The sequence below is a fragment of the Myotis yumanensis genome, unplaced genomic scaffold, assembly GCF_028538775.1.
Source record: "Myotis yumanensis isolate MYYU_CA2020_CCGP unplaced genomic scaffold, mMyoYum1.0.hap1 SCAF_8, whole genome shotgun sequence".
In the NCBI taxonomy this organism is placed as follows: Eukaryota; Metazoa; Chordata; class Mammalia; order Chiroptera; family Vespertilionidae; genus Myotis; species Myotis yumanensis.
In genome coordinates this window covers 68,895,814-68,917,673 of record NW_027223759.1, presented here as the reverse complement: position 1 = coordinate 68,917,673, position 21,860 = coordinate 68,895,814, and the positions used below count along the sequence as shown (strand labels likewise).

General features: G+C 35.5%; 1 protein-coding gene across 3 annotated transcripts in view; it reads left to right on the top strand.

The window, feature by feature from the left end:
• KYNU (kynureninase) overlaps window positions 1-21,860 on the top strand; it is a 98,904-nt gene that overhangs the window by 33,781 nt on the left and 43,263 nt on the right. For all 3 annotated transcript variants that reach the window (XM_070423459.1, XM_070423460.1, XM_070423461.1), the window contains exons 5-8: window positions 8,964-9,025; window positions 10,755-10,826; window positions 12,332-12,406; window positions 15,288-15,434. In XM_070423459.1, coding sequence (XP_070279560.1) covers window positions 8,964-9,025; window positions 10,755-10,826; window positions 12,332-12,406; window positions 15,288-15,434 — 356 coding nt within the window. The remainder of the gene's footprint in view (window positions 1-8,963; window positions 9,026-10,754; window positions 10,827-12,331; window positions 12,407-15,287; window positions 15,435-21,860) is intronic.

Here is a 21,860-nt window from a genome sequence, read left to right as displayed (position 1 = left end):
TTTAATTGAGAATTGATTGCTAAAGAGGATATAACTAGGTTATTTGGTACAGAAATAAAAAGTCATTATTTTTTCTTGTATATATTACAACTAATATTTACTCCCCAGTGAAAAACACATGCATTGCATTAATTTATGATTAAACAAATTTTATAAAGATCAACTTAAATGAAATCTCTAAGATTTCATTATATGGTAAAATAAACACTAACCTTAATATGCTAAGGCCTAAAACACCAATCAGTTTTGGGCTCATTTTAATTTAATCAGTGGTGATTTGTTTAACATTAGACTGAGTATTGTTGAAAATAATATGGTTTATGCTATTTTGGGGGGGTCTATAATGTGTTTCCTAAAGTGAGTTATGTGTAGTGTTAGTGGTATTCAAGATAGTTTTAAATGGTAAATATATTTGAAAAATAGTTATTTAACTGGGTTCAATATTCAGTATTGCCTGAGATTTTATATGAAATTTAGTGTATTAAACAAAAAATAAAATGTAAGCAATTTAAACGGTGTTATTTGGAAATATATGGAGAATTTAGGAAAACCTCAACTTTCAAAAGGTTTTTTAAACCTACACTCTCTTATAGGCAAGTATACAAATATCTGTGTTTCACCCCAGTTGTATCTTGGCCAATAATTAGAAGATAAAATCAACTTGAGGTGGGGCGAAAATGGAATTAGAGTGGGGAAAGCTGGGTGGATTAAGCAAAATAAAAAAATATATTTTGTCACAGTGCGAGAACAAAGTCCAGCTCTGGTTTTGTTGCCCGAAGTGAGATGGCACCAGGTGTTGGACTGGAAAGATCAGATTGGACTTGGGTTCAGCAGCCTCAGTACCTGGGTTCTGGCTAGGAAAGAATTCAGAGCCAAGAACATTTATTTGGAAAATCACAGAGGAAGAAGAAGTAATTCATAGAAAAAATGGCCTTAGAAAATCAGTTATAGAGGCAAAGGAAGGGCTCTTGGAGCTTGAAAGTGATGAAGAGAGAGGAAAGACACTGGGGTGCTCCCAGGAGGGAGAGCTCTCTAGTCCTTCCTCCTAGCAGCGGTTCTCAACCTGTGGGTCATGACCGCTTTGGCGGTCGAACGACCCTTTCTCAGGGGTCGCCTAAGACCATCCTGCATATTAGGTATTTACATTACGATTCATAACAGTAGCAACATTACAGTTATGAAGTAGCAACGAAAAGAATTTTATGGTTGGGTCACAACATGAGGAACTGTATTTAAAGGGCCAGAAGGTTGAGAACCACTGTAGGGTTTTAAGGGTGGAGGTTTTAGAGGAGTTTCAGGGGATGATCTCAACAGAATATACAGCACCATTCCAGGTGTGTCTTTTCAGGGTCTAGGACTCTACTGATTGATTGGTCGGCACCAGGGCAGGGAGTCATTATTCAATGCAGCTGGTCCTGAGGTCAGCCCTGTTGTCTCTTGTCTGGATTTGCTGTTTTCCTTGGCCTGGAGCTGAAATACAGCTGAGGCCTAGATGTTATGGGAAATCAGGAGGTCCAAACCTCTTAAGCAGCCATAGGCTAGCGGAGGAAAAGTCCTCCCTACAACCCTGGGGGCAAGATTCCCCCCTACAACTGATTGCTCATTATTGGGCACCTGGGCTTTCCACCCTGGTGACCTTCTTTCTGTACCTGGCCCATCAACCTATCACGGTAACGTTAAAAAATAAAATTGAAATAGTTACAAACCAGAAATATTGCCATTGCTGAAAAAGGGGCAAGTAGAAAGCCTTCTAGAAGGGCAGTGTTAGTATTTTTGGCAGCAGCCATGGATGGAGTCAGGTATGAATGTAAGGTGTGAATCCAGGACTGTTTCAGGAAGCCCCAGGGTGAATCTTCACAGCCTTGGTTGGATGCCTGTGGCTGGGACTGAAGCCCAGGTTTTTATCAGCCAGGTAGGTGAGTTGAGTTATTGGGAACACAGCACTTGATCAGCTGTCAGCATTATTTAGAGGAGGGGTCTTCAAACTACGGCCCGCAGGCCACATGCAAATACAAATATTGTATTTGTTCCCTTTTGTTTTGTTTTTTTACTTCAAAATAAGATATGTGCAGTGTGCATAGGAATTCGTTCATAGTTTTTTTTAAACTATAGTCCGGCCCTCCAACGGTCTGAGGGCCAGTGAACTGGCCCCCTGTTTAAAAAGTTTGAGGACCCCTGATTTAGAGGATTGTGTATTCTAATGTAGGAAATTACCTGCCAAACACAATCCTGGATTGTGTTTAAAGATTTGTTAAATAGTTGTTCAATGATACTTTCATTTTTGTTCATTTTTTTAGAAGCCACTGACTAGTATATTCAGATAAATGTCTAACATGCAAATAAAAAAATGAAAATAGCCTCTGGATTAATTTGACCTGAGAATATATGTTTTCCTTAGTTGTGGATATTTTTATTTATTTTTTTTATTTTCTTTCCTTGGTTTGCTTTCAGAATATAAATTTCATTCTAATCCTATTATTTTTGTGCTCAATATCTACCATTCTCTAAAGAGGAGTTAGGATGTTTATATCTAGTCCAGTAAAGTGGTAAGGTGATATTATTTAGTGAGATTTATTTATAAAGCCAATAAGCCTTGCAAAAAGATTTCCTTTGAGCACTTAAAAGTGTATAGCTCTGTTGCTGCTTATTAAATGCCCATGTTTTGTTGTTGCTGTTGTTGACCAGTAAATAAACATACCTCACAAAAATTCCTGAAATTTCTAAACAGTCACATCTCATTATCATTTTTAAGGAAAATGAAAAAAAAATTTGTTTAGAAGGGTTAAGAGACTGAACTTATTTAATCTTTTAAAAAATATTTATTAACTCTAACCTGAGGAATGGGCAGCGCCAGGCTGGCCAAGGCGGGTGCCAGTGGGGCCCCCCGATTGCCCCACTGGTCACCCCACAGGGCCAGGCTTAGAGACCCTACTCATGCAAGAACTTCATGCACCCGGTCTCTAGTTATTAATAACGAACTACAACATTTGCTAAGGACTGAGTACTATAAACGTGTTGCATTCATTTCCCTTAGTGCCTTACTCACAGGCACACCATTTCTCTCCACTAATACCAGCAACGAATATTTTAGCAGCCAATTGCCACATCATTAGTCTTGGACTGATTTGTTTGGTGTGTGCAACAGGAAATACTTCGCTTTCAGAGAACAAGAAAATTCGGTTTATTTGCATTATACTTATTAATTTGTGCAGTTATTCAGTGTCTGGTAAGTTAGTGTTCAAGAAAAATATTAATTTTTATTAAAATGTTCTATTATTTTATGTTAATGATTACTCATTTATTTCAGCCCTTTGTATTCAGCATGTCTCTATTGAAATAAACCAAACCTATGTTTCTATGAAAATTGAAGCTTTTGGTTTTTTGCGGCCCACATAAACTTAAAAAACTTGTTTATTTGGCCTGTGTTAGTCTTTGAGTTTGGCATGCTTGCTTTATTTTTTTTTTTAAATATATTTTATTGATTTTTTACAGAGAGGAAGAGAGAGAGATAGAGAATTAGAAACATCGATGAGAAAGAAACATCGATCAGCTGCCTCCTGCACATCTCCTACTGAGGATGTGCCTGCAACCCAGGTACATGGCCTTGACCGGAATTGAACCCGGGACCTTTCAGTCCGCAGGCCGATGCTCTATCCACTGAGCCAAACCTGTTTCGGCTGACATGCTTGCTTTAGTAGTGTTGTAATGTACCCCGCGAATCACAGAAGGACACCTCAAGAAGTCAAATTAAAGAGTCTTATTTATTGCAATCCGGGACTACGAGGGGGCCATGCACTCCAAATCTCACAGTGCCCTCCCCATGCCCACCACAAGATTTATAGGCAAAGATTGCAAAGGTATTGATTACATCCCAGGGTATGGAATGAGGACCCTGGTTTGCGCAAAGCAGTTACAGAAGCGAGATTGAGCGGATTAGTTATCTACAAAGATTAATTCTAGTTTTGGGTCTTCGGATCACTGAGTTGACAGGAACACATTATCTGGAACCCTCGGGTCTTGGGGTAATTGTGCTGTCCTGGTTCTCAGGTACAGAGGAATGTGCTTTCTAAAACCAGTATGACCACACCAATGGGGTATTCACATTACAATCAATAAGGCATTCAATCAAATGGGATGATTTATATAATTCAGAAGATCAAAGTAACTTTTCTATTGTTAAACAAAGCAAGTAAGTACAGAAGCCAAACAGCAGGGTTAAAGTTAAACTACAGTTTCTACCTGAGATGATTGCTACCATACTTCAGTAGAAACACATTCTTTGGAAGGTATTTATGTGTGTTTATCTTATTTGCTGTGTGTTTATCTTGTTGCAAGTCCCATGCAGGTTCCTTTTTTGCCTTGGTTACTAGAAAGTTCTGAGAATATTTGGTAAAGTTTAAAGTAACAAAAATATTTAATGGCTTCTAATTTGTTTTTTATCTTCATATATTGTACTCTATATCTACTTTTTATCAATTTTCCTCACATTGTAATACTAGAAACCTGGAATCTTCTTTGGAAGCAGAGGTGGTTCAATAACAAAATATTTAAAACAACAGTGTGGTAACTACAGTAAAGAGTAGCAGAAGTCAAATTTACTTTTGCTACTTGATAGGCTATTTAGTTTGTCTGAGCAAACAGGCAAGTTGTATATTTTGGCTTATGATTGACTCTTCACAGTTCTTAAAACAACAGCCTTTAATTTCATCATAAAATATCTCAAAAAGAAGTAACAGGAGGATAATGAAATTATTATGTTGTACAATTTGATAGAGTGGCTAGAGAGGAGGAAGAGACAATGAGTGATGATATTTACTCATAGACATAGAAAAGAATATCAATTTCAGATGAGAAGAAAAACTATTACTAAAACATTTTATAGAGAGCCTACAACTCTGCAAAATATGGAATAACTTTCTCTTATACTTAATATCATGTTACCAAGATGCTAGAGATAGATTGCTGAAGAATATTATTAGTATTATTATTAAGCCTATTTCTCCCTGAGTACATAAAAACCAGAAAGGGTTAGCTACAAGCATTTCAGCTTATAAAGCTGTTGTAATGTGAATGTCAATTTGCTTTATGAACTCTGTGGTTGACCCTCAGAAAAGCAATAATCCCTGGAAGCCCTCTACAGAGTTGGAATGCTCAGCCATGCACGAGCCACCACTAGAGGCCAAAGGAATTGGCTATTTGAAAAATAGACTGGAAAGTTCTCAAACTTCTCCCAAGCACAAATCTTGCAACCAGATCCACAATAATATTAGCTTCTAGTTAATAAAATATACAGAAAGGGATATGGCAGTTGCAGGACCCATCGTGAATCGTGTTATCAAACATTAAGCAGCTGGGAGGCGTGACATCCTCATGTTGCAAATTAATTGAAATTAAATTACACTTAGAAAGATGCAGAGGGAAGTCTGTGATGAATGTGGGCTTCCTCTATTTCACTTACAGGGTTTAAATAATGTAGAAATCTCTTCAAAATGTAACCGTGAACAGAGATTTTAATTATTTTTGTATGAAGAGAAAGTTTTTGTCTTCTATTTCCTATCTGTGAGACTTTAGGCAAGTTAGTTTATCTCTTTGGACATTCCTTTCCTCATTGATAAGGTATGGAAATTCAAAGTAGATAACCTTATCAGATAACTGTGAAGAATAAGTGATTTGCATAACACGTCACATATTTAGAAGTGTTGGCACATAATAAGGGCTCAATAAACTTTTGCCTGCCAGACATGGAAATAAGAAGGCAGAGCTTACATTTAACTAGGTTTCACTTCCTGGTAAAGCAAAAAATTATGTTCAATAAATAAACAAGCAGGAAATCACTTTTCAAATGACAGTCCTGGCTCACACCCATCTCAGGTGAAGTGATTCACATCTTGACATTTACTGCAGTGAGTTGTAGATGATCTTCAAAGTAAAGGATCTTTCGAAGACTGATAAACTTTTGGGAAGCTTTTAAAAAGATTTTCCTTCAATACTTGTAGTTCTTGAAATTGCAACATTAATTTTTTAAAAAACTCAGGAAAAAGAAGAGAAACAAAGAAAAGCAACTTGGAAAAATTTCAGTTTCTTTTTTTAAAGGTTTATTTTCTTACAGAATGCTGATGACATTTAAATATATTAGGAGAAAGGTGGTTTCAGAAATACAATTTGAACTAAAAAATATATGTCATTAGGTAACTTTTCTTTTTAAAATACACTAAAAATCTTTGGCCCTTTGATGTTAAGAGCACTGCATTCTTTAGTGCCTTTAGGTTACTCTTGGAATAAACATTTCTATTAGTGTTCAGATATATATGTGCACAGATGTATGTGTGTTAGACCAACCCTGTCCTTGATTAACTTTAGTAGCAGGTGAGGAGCGTATTTTGTGAAACACTTGATTGACTTGAATTTAAAACGTTCCAAGGAGAATAATTCCCATGTGTGCACAAAGTATTCGTGTCATGAGGGATTCTTTACAAAGAATTGATTCAGTGTTAGTATGTCATTGAATGTGAGGGAAGGAAGCACAATGTCCAGTGTATGTCTAGAATTCAGCCTAGCATATCTGGTTCATCACATTCCCAGGCAAGAAAAATTTTAGGTGATCTCAAATGACCACTGCCTTGTTTGGAGGACTAAAATTTTCCAGGAATCTACAATCATTTTAGTCAGAATGTAATCATTAAGCAAAAATGGAATGTCTGAGCTTCTATAGAAATTCTCCCCTGCCCCATCCTGACTCTTCTATATCTCTATTTTTCATTTTGTGTTTTCTTTTTTGCGTGCTTTCTTCTCATTAGAGTGCATTCTTTCAAATACATCCCTTTCTGTTAATTCTGCTGTCTCTTTATATTACTATCCCTTCCTTTCCTCCTTCCACTCTCCCTGCCAACACATTTTTTTAATGAAATAAATGGTTTTCAGAAAAGATGCATGCAAATAGCTAACAGGGAGTTAAGGATAATACCAGATTATGTATCTTAGATAATGTTTTAGAAATAACAGTAAAAAATTTATACCATCATGTAAATAAACAAATTAATAAAGCTGGTATCATTTATCTTGCCATAGTGCAAAAATATTTTTATATGATTGAAGATATATGCCACTGTATACAACATAAGCATATCATATTCATATCTATATAGTGTGTTTTAGAGAAATTTTATTAATGTGTGGAATGTAGAATAAGATTGTTTCTAGTCCCACTTGACTTCAGACACTATACACCTTACAATGACCAGGCATACACCCACCACTCGTTTAGCAACCTTGCTTAGCAAATGGGGAAATCTATCTGCCAAATGCAACAGCAAAGTGTTTTTTTTGTTGTTGTTGTTGTTAATGTCTATGTTGAAATCTAGAATCCTAAATTGTACAATTACTTCCAGTGGCCTCCCCTCAAGTAAACTAAACCTGGAATCTATCTATTAATTAGAGTAATTATTCCAATTACTGTCCATTCTATTACAATGGAACTCTAGCAGAAGTATCTCTTTGGGTACAAAATAAAGGACATGTATTATACTCTTTTTCTAATATTTACTACAGCCTTACAAGCATTAAAGCTCACAGCCCATTTTCTCAGTGATGATAAAGAGACATTACCCTATTACACAGGTCTAATTGCCTTTGAGAGACATCCCAAGAACTAAAAGTAGGGAAAGTGTTATCATTGTCATTGTGCTCTGAGTTAAGTATCCAATGTGTGCTTTGTCTGTGGGTCTGTTTCTAGTGCCACAACCCTCAACAGTAGCAATTAGATTGGATTATAATTGTGCAGTGGATATCTTAGTTTTGCATGCTTTTTTCATCAGATAATGCATTTGTATATTAACTAGAGGCCCCGCGCACAAAATTCATGTGTGGGTACAGTCCCTAGTCCTGGCCTGTGATCATGGCCATCTTCCCCAGCTTCCTGCAACTGGCCTCACCCCCTACCTCCACCCACCCCTGGTTCCCCAGTCGCCATCGGGTGATAGGTGCCTGACAGCTGGGGGAAGGGACCGAGAGGTAGGCTGTTCCCGCCCGCTCACCAGCCCTGCCCCTTCCGTGGGTGGCCATCAGGCAATTGGAGCCTGCCAGCTGGGGAAAGGACCAGAGGTGGTCAGTGAGCCTCATAGTGACTGGTCCAGCGGTCGTTCTGCCATTAGGGTCAATTTGCATATTACCCTTTTATTATATAGAAGAGAGGCCTGGTGCACAGGTGGAGGCCAGCTGGCCTGCCCTGAAGGGGGCCCCGGGTTGGGATGGGGGGTCATCACTGGGGGGCTGGCCAGCCTGGGCGAGGGATCCTGGGCAGTTTGCAGGCCAGCCATGCCCTGGCATTGTCATGAAGGACATCCGGGAGATGTTGGTCTATCTCATCTAATTAGCATATTACCCTTTTATTAGTATAGATTATCTGATATCAGTGTGTTTGAATAAGCCCCAGAGCTATTTACACACTTACATTTTACTTTCTAGCTCTTTTGTCTATCACATATCTCACTGGAAGAACAGTGAATTATGTTCGACAAAGTAGCCTTCTTTTAGGGAAGGTGCATTTTAATTTGACATTAGACACAACCAGCTTTAAAAATGTGATTGGCTTTTATTTCTTTGAAGATTTCTTTTGGAAATACACTTACCACAAAAATGTGTCTGTGGGAATTTGACAAACTAGCTGGTAATAGGATAAATCATTTTTAGTTTACAGAACAAAACAAAAGCTTCATTACTTTGCTGTTATTGTTTACTATGTCAAAAATAAACTGTAATTTTTAGTTAGCTATGTGCATATAAGTCCAGATATTGTTTGATAAAATGAGCGAAGTGGGAAAACTTCCATTTCCTTCTGATGACATATCAAATATGCCCTTATCTCTAAATACATTAAAGATGAAGGAGTAAAGCCTTCCTACTGTGTTTTTCCAAATATCTTTAGCACTAATAGAAAAATTTAAATTATGACGTTTACTTTGCAGGAGCCAATGAGAAAGAAATAGTCCTAATGAATGCTTTGACTGTTAATTTGCATCTTCTACTGGTAAGTTTCTTCTCCCATCAAGGTTTCATAAACATTCATTTACAGAACCTGACATTTTTCTATCTTTAATTCGTGAACATCTGGTGATTTAGTTACTTAAAAATAAGTCGTGAGGCTATTTTCGTTTTTAGCGGGAAATGCTGGGCCCTGGTAAGCTTCTTCATACTTATAGTTGACTCTCGCAAAGAGCTCTTTTCTCAGAACATAAGGAATAAGAGTCACAGTGGGTGGGAAGCAAAACCGCTTGCAAGCACACAAAACCATGACATACAAATGTGAGCAAACACTGAGCTTTATAGAAAGACAGTTTTTCAATATGCTGGACTTCAGCAGGGAGGATTATGGATCAGTGTGGTTTTGTAGATTAATTTTTGGAAATAAGTAAAAAGAGAATGTGAAAATAAAACTAAATTGGAGAAAAGGGACCTAGTACCTGAAATGAGTTACTGTGTTTAAGTGCTTCTTTTTGTTAATCCTCACCCAAGGATATTTTTCCATTGACTTTTATAGAGAGAGTGGAAAGGAAGGGAGAAACAGAGAGAGAGGAAAACATCGATGTGAGAGAGACACATCGATTGGTTGCCTCTTGCACTCACCCGACCAGGGCTGGGAATCAAGCCTATAATCGAGCCTACAACCCAGGTACATGTCCTTGACTGGAATCGCACCCAGGACTCTTTAGTCCATGGGCAGACACTCTATGTACTCTAAACATTGAGCCAAACCGAAGTATTTAATAAATGTCAAATACATTCTTGATCTGAAATATGATGTCTATAGTACTTGCTTGATGTTTTGTAAATGTTTTTCATTTTTAAGTAAGTTTTTGTAATCATGTCTAAATGACTAAGATGCACAGTGAAGTCATTAATATTTTATTTTAGTAAAATGGAGACATGATTATTAAATATGACTGAAGGAACATGCTTATGGAGTATGCTAAGTATCATAGTAAAAAGCATAGTTTTAAGTTCAGACATCCCTGGGTTGACTTCCAGCTAAGATACTTAATTCCTATTTGAATTTTGATGTTTTTTGAGGTGTTTAAATCTTAATTTTCTCCTTTGCAAAAATGAGAATAATAATAGTTACCTTGTAGGAATGCATGAGTATGAAATGTGATACTATGGAAAATTGCTTTGGCACCCATGCCAATGATCAACGCGTAATTAACAATAGCGATCATTTTCATTGCTATTATTGTCAGCCTCATTCTCCATGAACTATGGGTCAACCCAAAAAAATGGCCCCAGTGAATGAGTGAGCCACTTCTCCCTGGTCCCCTGGGAATGTGAAATGTTTCACGTTAGGGCTAAAGGACTTTTGAATTGGACCTAAAATAAAATCCCATAGTATAATAAAGCAGTGCAAATATTATATACTAGAAACCAAATCACCAGAGGAAGATAAACCAATATAAATAAGACTGATATTTCAGTCTCACAATAGAGAAATTACCATTAAATGCATTAGGAAGATAATTTTTCAATTAAATTTTAAATAAAGTCTGAGGATTTATACTTTCTGATTCACATTTTCTCCTGAATTTGCCAGTCTCTTCTTTCTCTTTATAATTCATTGGAAATGAGGCTAATTGGAAAGACACCTACATGTGTAATTAATTAATGCCTTTTAAATGCTGGAGATTATAAAATGAAAGTGTAGTATAAACTAACCAAATGTGTAATTGTGCATTAATGCTTTTCTCAATAAATCCATTTCATTGCAGTTATCGTTTTTTAAGCCGACACCAAAACGGTACAAAATTCTTCTTGAAGCCAAAGCCTTCCCTTCAGATCATGTGAGATTCTTCAAATTATATTTATATTCTGTCTATTCTTTCTAGAGAAGCATATCATTTGCCTGACTTGAATGTTTATTCCCTAGTCTTTTTCTAAGTAAACTTAGAATAAAAAGATCTGTCAAATGCTTTTGATTTAGGCATTTTAAAAAAATAAATTGTAGCTTTATTTCTTTTGTTCAAGAAAAACATGTGCTAGGGGAGGAAAGAATTGAACAGGAACATTGATTTATTAGTCTTTTCAAACAGCATTCAACAAACTGCTGGTCTAAATCAAGTGCCGTTATAAATGTTTTGTTAATTCTTGTTGCTCTTTTATTTTATAAAATTATACTTATATATATCCTAGTGCTTAATCCTTTGGCTACACAGAATAGTAATATAAAATTTTATTTGTCCATTTTTAAAGCATGCTAGCAAGTATTGAAAAAATTTTTATTTTTATTAGAGATTTTTTAAAAATTTCCTGTGATTCACTGAAAAAGGCATGCTACTTTATCAGCAATTCCGTTGATAAGAAGTTAGATTGTTACAGACACAGAGACACATAAAAGTATATTGCTCATTTCAGTTTTAGTCATAGAGAAACTCAAGTTTCGTCCTTATATTATCACTGTTAACTATTCTGGTCCACATCTTGTAACTTTAAATCCTTTAATTATGTCTACATTAATAGCATTACCATACTAAAAAGGATCAAAACCTTAATTAATAGCTTGAAAAAATTCGGGGTCACTATTACTGCAACCCATTCAGATCTAGTAGTCTCATTGAAAAGAACTTTTTGAGATATATATATATATATATATATATATATATATATATATATTTTTTTTTTTTTTTTACTAGTTTACTTTCTTTAGGATGAGCTATTTGCATAGTCTCTGTTCAAGCCTAGCAAGTCCACACTATGCTTTGATTATATTTTAGAATTTTGACTTGCATTGGTGATTTACCTTCTTATTCTAAAAATCTCTTGTAACTCCCTGAAGTCTAGCTGACTCCTATGTTTCCATTCATTTCTGTTATTTAGTGTTTCAAAGAATGTTCAGATTCCTGCCTACAAATTATATTAAGCAGTTCTTCTCTAATGTATTGTGTTTAGTCACTTTTAACCTTGACCTTCAATATAATAATGTACGCTTACTGCTATTTATTTATTTATTTATTTATTTTAGATTTTTTAATGGCTTTTATTTATTTATTTTTTATTTACTTTTTTATTTTTTTTAGAGAGAGAGAGAGAGAGGAAGAGAGAGGGCAAGAGAGAGTGAAACATTGATCTGAGAGCAAACCAATGATGAGCTGCCTCTTGCATTCTCCCTGTGGAGGATTGAGCCCCAACCTAGGCATGTGCCTGGATAGGAAATCTTACTGGCAACCTTTTGGGTGTGTGGGACAAGGCCCAAAAAACAGCCACACTGGCCAGGGCTTATTATTTATTTTCAGAGATACTGCAAGTACTTCTGTGCACTGTGATTTAATAAAGTATCCTTATTTTTCAGTATGCTATTGAATCACAGCTTCAACTTCATGGACTCAACACTGAGACAAGTATGCGGATTGTAAAGCCAAGAGAGGTATATGAGAAAGAGAAATACATATTCATCATACTTCTATTTAGTATTGATTTTTTTCTTTGTTTTATTTAGATATTTACTATCTTCATTATCTTAATGGAACTTTCAAGAACGTTTAAAAAAACCTATCATTCAGTAACAGGTCATTTTGTTTAAAATGGGGGATTAAGTCAAGAGTATACTTATTTTCATTTTCCAAGGGCTGGTCATATTACAAGCAAAGTCTTTTACTATTAATAGCACTGGAGTCTGCCATATTCTTCAGTGGGAGGGTGAAGATGGCAAATTGCATATATCATTTTAAATTTCAGATGTCATTGCCTGTGGATGCCATTAAAATCATATTAAAAACTAGTAATATTTTCTTGGAACTGAATGATGCCATCTTTTATGTCTCTTCTTATTCTAAGTATCAAATGTTTTCGTTTGAGCTTGGACTATGGTGTAGAAAGGGATGTGACATAGTATTAAAAGCTTGTGCTTCATAAGTGGCTGATATACCCCTGAGCAATCCCAGACCCACCAACTTACTGGGTAAGGGACTTTGGGAAAGTTACTTTATCCCTCTGAGATCCCTTCATATTTAAGCAGGTAACAAAGGAAACACCTAATCAGACTTGACAATATGTGTAAGATCAGAAATAATGCACACTTTACATTAATAGAGATATAAGGCTACTAGTAAGTTGTAGAAACTTTAACATAGAGACCCTGCGGCTTGTGAAATTTCACACCAGGATATCCACATAGAATAAATGTTAAGTTCACAAATGATGCTGCTAGTCGGTTTGAGCAATTATTTCTTTCGACAGAGAATACGTTGAAGAATTAAAACCTACTTCATTCACTTCTATTTGCCAGCATGCAATAAATTAAGGAAATGGAAGTTTCCACACCTGTGAGAGGATATTTTTTTCCCCATAGGTCATGTATAAATAGCTAATTTCCAACAAAAAGGAATATAGCCACTAATATATCACAAGTCTTGATGTTAAAAATGACAAGTGTTATGAAGACTCATGAGTTAATCATAATCTTGGAGCACTCTTTAGCGTTACTAGATCAGAGCAGTCAACATGAAAGATTTTCAACCTGTTTCACCTCCTGGAGCACATAAACTGGTTACTAGAACTAAAATTCTGCGGCACACCAAAAAATATACTTTTTGCTGATCTGACAAAAAAATAGGTATAATTTTGATTCATTCACATCTGATGGCTATTGTTGTGTTGGCTGTTGTCATTTTTTTTTTATTTGACACAACATCAGTGCCCCTGACTAAATAGCTGAATGTTGCAGGTCTAAAAATCCTTGCAGCACACCAGTTGAAAATTATTGCCATAGATATCATTTATATATATATAGATAAATATTATATATCTATATATATAGATATATGAATATAGATATAGATAGATATAGATATAGATAGATATAGATATAGATATAGATATAGATATAGATATAGATATAGACATATAAATATTTCGGAAAGGGAGAGAGAGATAGAAACATCAATGATGAGAGAGAATCATCAATGGGTTGCCTTCTGCACAGACCTAGCCCACAACCCAGGCATGTGCTCTGGCCAGGAATTGAACCTTGACCTCCTGGTTCATAGGTCGACACTCAACCACTGAGCCATATCAGCTGGGCCATATCCTATCTTCAACAAATATATTTATTTGCTTAATACTGATTCTTAAAAGAAATAATAAGTATTAGTATATAGAGTACGTTTCTTACTATTTTTTGAAATTATGGTGGACAACCATATTAGATTCCTTTAAGAAAAAGAGATTTGGATTATTATATTATTCATTTTACTTAGAAGATTGTTTTAGAATTACTGAAACCCTTTTTATATATAAAGTACACATCACTAAAGAACTCAGAGATTTTAATATCAATACTATTTTTATAGATTTCCATTTTGTAAACAAATTCTAAGCTTCTAGTAGAAACTAGAGTATGTATCATATATATATATATATATATATATACTAGTATTTTGGCCTAACACAGGATTCAGTAATTAGCAAAAAGCAAGAATTATTAAAAAATAACTGAAGGAAAACTTATGAATAATGAAAATCCCTGAAATCCTTCTAATATTAATATAATTAGTGATGCTTTCACCTCAAAATCATGTGAGATATAGCACTGGAGAATATTTCTGAAGATTTCATAAATAGATAAAAATAGTTATGATACAATTTGATACTTTGTATTTAGCTGATTTCTTTTTATTTTTTCAAGTTGTTTACAAGACCAAATCTAAATTCATGCACAATTTTCACTAAGTGACCAATCATTGGTCTTATGTGGGGAGATGTGCAGAAAATTACCTTAATAATTAAGTTTTACTGATATTTTTCATGTTTGGGTCTTGATGTTTAGACTGCTGTGGAGGAAATTTTACACTTAAGTTAGTAAAAGATAACAGTTAGGTTATATCCAGATGAAAGATGCATTAGTATTTTTATTCTATCAAAAATTCACAATATTAGATTGTTAAGTGAAATACTTATCTCTAAGAAATTTCTCGTGTTATGTAAATTTCATGGACTTGTACTTTCTGTATTTTATTGGGTGGGGATAAGAAGGAAACAAATTATAGGTATGCAAATAGCAACAATCAATTGGAAAATAAAGTAGGGTTCTGCAAAAAATTATACTTTATAAAACTTTTTTTTACTATGTTATTATCATTATTTAATAATAATAAAAATCATGCTCAAATGCCTCTCTCTTGCCAAATTTTGGAAGATCTTTGATTTGAAAAGAAAAATTACCTTTGACTTACTTATGGAGGGAAAGTGCTCATGGTGAATTTTAGATTGGGAACTATGAAGTGAGAAATTCATTATTGTGCCTTTAGGGGGAAGAAACCTTGAGAACAGAAGACATCCTTGAAGTAATTGAGAAGGAAGGAGACTCTATTGCAGTGATCCTGTTTAGTGGGGTGCATTATTATACTGGACAGCACTTTAATATGCCCGCCATCACAAAAGCCGGACAAGCAAAGGTATGCACGTCATTTGCTCCTTCTCACGGCGCCCCACACATCACCCTACTGACTGTACTTCTAGTGAAATATCTTTGTGTCTATGTAAAATTACTTAAAGAGTTTAAAAAAAGAGAAAGCTTTACGTATAAAAAAACTTATAATTCTTTTTGCTTTAGGCATCTCCCTTTAAACCTCCTTTTATCACTTCTTTGGTCTCACCTCCTTACTAGCATCTACTGTCCCAATGTTTACCTCTAGGCAGCAGCACAGGTGAGCTTCCTGCCAGTGATACCACCTGTACTGAGCTGCTCAGTCAACAAGAAGCAGACAGAATATTTAGGAGAGTAGCTACATGCTAAGGCCGTTTGTCACACTGTAACTCATTATAAATATACTTCAGTCTTGCTTAATCCTAGGTAGCTGAAAAGGACAGGTGCAGAATAAAATCTTATCAGAAGATGGAGTTTTGCACAGTTCACATTAAGGAAGTCATTTTTATCCCTAATAATCTTAAGAAATTACACCTACAATAAGAACTTTTTCTTAAGTATTACCAAATCACACTTAAATTGTTTACCACTTTGAAATTGTGTTATTTTATATATGCTTTTGTAAAAAAGTTATTTTAATATATGTTTGCTTTAAAAAAAAGAGACCGGAGAGGAGCAACACTCAACAGTTACAATTTGGATTTAAAATCCTTAAATATGTCTCTAGGCCTTCTTTCGGAAAAGTGTCTTTTTAGGTACCTTGCCCATTTTTTTTAAATTGGATTGTTTATCTTCCTTTTGTTAAGTTGTAGGAGTTCCCTGTAAACGTTGGAGATTAAACCCTTATCGGAGATAACATTGGCAAATGTGTTCTCCCGTGCAGTGGGCTTTCTTGTGTTTTGTTGATGGTTTCTTTTGCTGTGTAGAACCTTTTTATTTTGATGCAGTCCCATTTGTTTATTTTCTCCTTAGTTCCATTGTCCTAGGAGCTGTATTGGTAAAGATATTGCTATGACATATGTCTGTTATTTTGCTGCCTACGGTGTCTTCTAAGATTTTTATGGTTCCCCTCTTACATTTAAGTCCTTTATGCATTTTAAGTTTATTTTTGTGTATGGTGTAAGTTGGTGGTCTAGTTTCATTTTTTTGCATGTATCTGTCCAATTTTCCCAACACCATTTATTGAAGAGACTGTCTTGCCTCCTTTGTCATCTACACAATGGAATATTACGCTGCTGTAAAAAATAAGGAATTCTTATTATTTGCAACAGCATGGATGGAACTGGAGAGCATTATGCTAAGAGAAATAAGCTAGTCAGAGAAAGATAAATATCACATGATCTCACTCATTTGTGGAATATAATGAACATCATAAACTGATGAACAAAAATAGGTATAGAGACAAAGAAGCATCGAACAGACAGTCAAACTTCAGCGAAAGGCAGTGGAGGGTTAAGGTGGGGTAAGAGATCAACCAAATGATTTGTATGCATGTATATAAGCATAACCAATGGACACAGACACTAGGGGGGTGAGGGCATGTGTGTGGGATGAGGTGGGGGGCTGGGGCGAGGTCAATAGGTGAAAAAGGAGACGTATGTTCTACTGTGTGTAATAGTTTAAACAATAAAAAAAACTATATAGAATAGGAAAAACATCCTTAAATAGCAGTTCTACTTGATTCGGCAATGAAATCATGTATTTAAAAAGGTGACAATCAAGTTTTGTTCTGAACATTAGTAAGTTATGGGATTAATCTATGTGTGAGGTCTAGTTAATATATTCAGTTATTGAAGCTAATGAATGGAACTAATGAAAAGAAATTTAGCACTGTTATCAGCAGTCTCTAGGAACTTCCAACCATGACTTCCAACTGGTTTGATAGATAACTATGAAAGTGGTGCATTACAGAAGATATAAAGATAATGTCTTCTTAATTTAGATATTAAATGTTAAGCACCAAAATAAAGGGAGGCCAATAAAAATCATATTTTAAAATGTTATACCAGTAATCAGCAGTCCCTGAATCCCTCCGTATACACACACGTCTCATTAACCTTCATAGAAATGAGCATGAGACAGAGAAGAAAGACCATGAGTTTTGGAATCAATCACACAGTCTAAGGTTCGTCTTGGCTACATCATTTAATTGTTATATGATTTTAAGCAAATTACTTGCCTTTTCTGAGTCTCTATTTTCAAAAGTGTTATTTTGAGATAACAAGACTCAGCTAATAAATTCATTGTGGATATTGAAGAGGATAAAATATCTATTGGGTTGCACACTTCCTGCTGTTCAGTGATGGTCACCTCCCCCTCATAGGTCCTCAATATGAAGTTATAGAAAGTGGCTCAGAAATTCATTTTCTTTATTTCCCATTTAAAATAAAAATACATTTATTTACTTAGGTGTTATGTAATTCTCATTCTTCACTACTTTGGATGCTAAAACCATTCTCTCAGCATTTTGCATGCTTCTGTTCACTTAAACAATATCATAAGTGCCTACCAACTGAAGTTCTCTTGGAGTTTTCAGACAAATAAAGATATGAATGAGCAGTTTCATCTAAATGTAACCACAAAGAACTGATATACTAGTACTATGGGAGTTAAATGGTGATATAGCAGACTTAGATCCATTATAAAATTGTTCTAACAAACTTTTATACTCTTGCTATACAACTCCCCCCATCATCATCGGAGGTTGAGAAAAGTTCATTAAAATGTAGACAGACATAGCTCTCTTGGGTGGTCTATGAAGATAAAGTTGAAGGAGAGGCAGAGAGAATATTAAAGGTGTCAATCAAGAGAGAGATAGGAAATTATAGAAAAGGCTGTTAGGAGTGGCTCAGTGAGATAAAAAAAAAAAAGGAAAGTTTTCAGACATGAAGTATGGTTGGAAACAAAAATGATGTTGGATGGAGCAATAAAACAACAAGAGTATTTGGAAGTAGGAACTTTACATTTATGTAAAAGGAAAGTGACAGATATTGTGAAGAACATGTTAATTAAATAAATACATGCATGGGAAAAAGAGAGAAATCATAAATGGCTTGATGAGTTATTTTGAATCCTGAAAACCATCACACCTACAGCAAAAAAATTCTAGAACATTTATAACACTCAGTATCTCCTATTGTGCCTTCTTCCAAATACTGCCTGTTAGCTCTCTACCACTCTCCTGACTTCTAACAAAATGTGTACACACGCTTTGAATAATTATTAATTCTAATGAGTTAAATCTGAAAATAAAGAAACATCAATTGAGCTATATCAGCTGTTTAAGTGTGTATACATTTTTGGGACACTCTGTATATTAGCTTTGTCCATCTTTGAACTTTATATAAAGATACATATATATCTAGATATAGATAGATATAGATATAGATAGATACATATATATTTATAATATTACAATATGTATTACTTTGTATCTGACATTTTATTACTATTACATTTGTAACATTTATTCACGTTACATGTAGCAATAGTTTTATTTTTTTTAAAATATATTTTATTGATTTTTTACAGAGAGGAAGGGAGAGAGATAGATAGTTAGAAACATCGATGGGAGAGAAACATCGATCAGCTGCCTCCTGCACATCTCCCACTGGGGATGTGCCCTCAACCCAGGTACATGCCCTTGACCGGAATCAAACCTGGGACCTTTCAGTCTGCAGGCCGACGCTCTATCCACTGAGCCAAACCGGTTTCGGCAGTAGTTTTATTTTTATTTCAGTATATAATTACAGTGTATGAAATAGATCACTATTTCCAGCATAATCAGTATAGACATTTAGGTGTTTTTTCCCCACTTGAGGGCTATTAAAATAAATGCTACTCTGAGCATTCTTATAAATTTCTTTAGGTAAACATTCATACACATCTCTGTTAAATGTGTAGCTAGAAGGGGAATTCTCAGAACATTAGGTATGTGTATGGTCACTTTTAATCAATAATGCTAATTTTCCAAAGGGTTGTATCAATCTGGCATATACATGAGAGTTTTTATTGCTCACCATTCTTACCAAAAGCGGATCTGATTAGTTTTTAATAGCAGCACATTGTAGTTTTTTTTAATTTATTTTAAATTAATGTATAATTGGCATAAAATATCTTACTCATTTCAGGAGCACATCATAGTGATTTTACATTTATATACATTACAAAATGATCCCTATGATAAGCCCAGTTATCATCTGTTGCCATACAAAGTTATTATAATATTAATAGAGGCCCAGTGAACAAAATTCGTGCACAGGTGGGGTCCCTAGGCCTGACCAGTGATCAGGGCCAATTGGGGCCTTCCGGCTGCCAGCCGGGGCCTCCCTTCCCCAGCTGCTGGCTGCTGACCGGGGCCTTCCTTCACTCCACACCACCCCCTGGTGGTCAGCGCACATCATAGTGAGCGGTCGAACTCCTGGTCTCCTGGTTGAACTCCTGAGGGGACACTTGGCATATTAGACTTTTCTATATAGAGAAGATTGCTATATTTGTTATATAATACACATGTGACTTATTATTTTATAACTGAATATTTGTACTTTTCAATTCCCTTTGACTATTTTACTACCCACCAACTTCTCTCCTCTCTGGTAACCACTAGTGTGTTACCTGAATCTATGAGTCTGTTTAGATTTTGTTTATTCATTTATTTTGTTTTCTAGATTTTACATTTTAGTAAAATCATACAGTATTTTTCTTTCTCTGACTTACTTCTTTAGGTTCATCCATGCTGTCACAAATGGAAATATTTCATTCTTTTTTATGCCTGAGTAATATTAGATTGTATATATGTACCACATCTCGCTTACCCATTCATCAATAAATGGAAGCTTGGGTTGTTTCCATATCTTGGCTCTTTTAAATAATGTTTCAATGAACATAATTTATGATTTGGATTCAAGTGTTTTGGATTCTTTTGGTTAAATACCCACAAGAGGAATTGCTGGATCATATGGTAGTTGCATTTTTAATTTTTCGAATAAACTCCTTGCTGTTTTCCGTATTGGATGTACCATCTATATTTCCACCAACAGTGTATGAAGAATCAAATTTCTCTACCAACACTTGTTTGTTTTGATTTTTTTTTTTTTATAACTGCCATTCTGACAGGTGATATCTCATTTTGGCAATTCCCCGATGATTAGTGATGGTGGTCATGTTTTCATATGGCTATTGGCCATCTGTCTGTCTTCTTTGGAAAAAAGGTTATTCAAGAGCTCTACCCATTTATTTTGTTTCTTAATCATTTAACATGTGAAAAATTGTGTTGTCATCTTTATCAGGTTTCTATCCATTTTTTGTGTGTCACTGACCAAGTTTTTGAGTGTTGTCCCAAAAACCATTTTTCTCATATGCCCTGTGGATTTTATTACACAATCTTTTTTTAGGTGGAGCGGGAGGGGAGTAGAGGGGAAAGTTTCATTGTTTTATTTATATTTGCATTCCAACACCCCTCCCCCCTACCCTTTGTCAACCATTAGCTTGTTCTCTGTATTTCTGGGCCTATTTCTATTTTGTTTATTCATTTATTTATTTTTTAAATTCATCTTTATTGTTGAAAGTATTACAAATGTCCCCTTTTTCCCCACCATTGACCCCATCCTCCCCACTCCTGCCTCCTCCCAGGCCCTCACTGCACTATTGTCTATGTCTATGGGTTTTGCATATATGCATGCAAGTTCTTTGAGGGTGGACCCCACAAAATTCCTGGGTTCGTGCTTGTGCTCTGCACATTGTTGATTATCTTTAAATACAGACCTGTTTGGCCAGTGAAAGGATAAGTGAGTGTCCATCAGCAAGATGGATCTCATGTTGCATGAGACAGAAAAGTTTATGCAAATAGAGGGAAGGAGGTATGGAACACCCCAGACAAGAAAGCCGGAGAGGACCAGATCTGAAATGTAGTTAGGAGCCAAATCAAGGACAGTGAGTTCCATTGTGAAGTTAATGGGTGGTTCTTTGAATGGATACAGGGAATCTTACAATCAAATGTGTGATTTTGCAAGCTCATGGAAGGAAGGAAGGCTGGAAGTATTTGTAGTGGTTAGAAGACTACCACAGCCCAGCCAGTGTGGCTTAGCGGTTGAGCATCCACCCAGGAACCAAGAGGTCACTGGTTAGATTCCAGTCAAGGCACATGCCAGGGTTGCAGGCTCTATCCCCAGTGCAGGCCCTGCAGGAGGCAGCCAATCGATGACTTCCTCTCTCATCGATGTTTCTATGCCTTTATCCCTCTCCCTTCCTCTCTCTCTAAATTCAATAAAAATATATTTAGAGAAGACTACTGCAATAGTCTGGGGACTAATGTAAAGCAAGGTGGCTGAACACTCCTATGCTTCTATGTGGTTGTATCAATACGAGTGTGGACCCTGTAGGTAATTTTAATAAAACCTGTTAAACAAATATTTGTTTATTTAAAAATTTACATGAAATAGGTACTCAAGTGTGG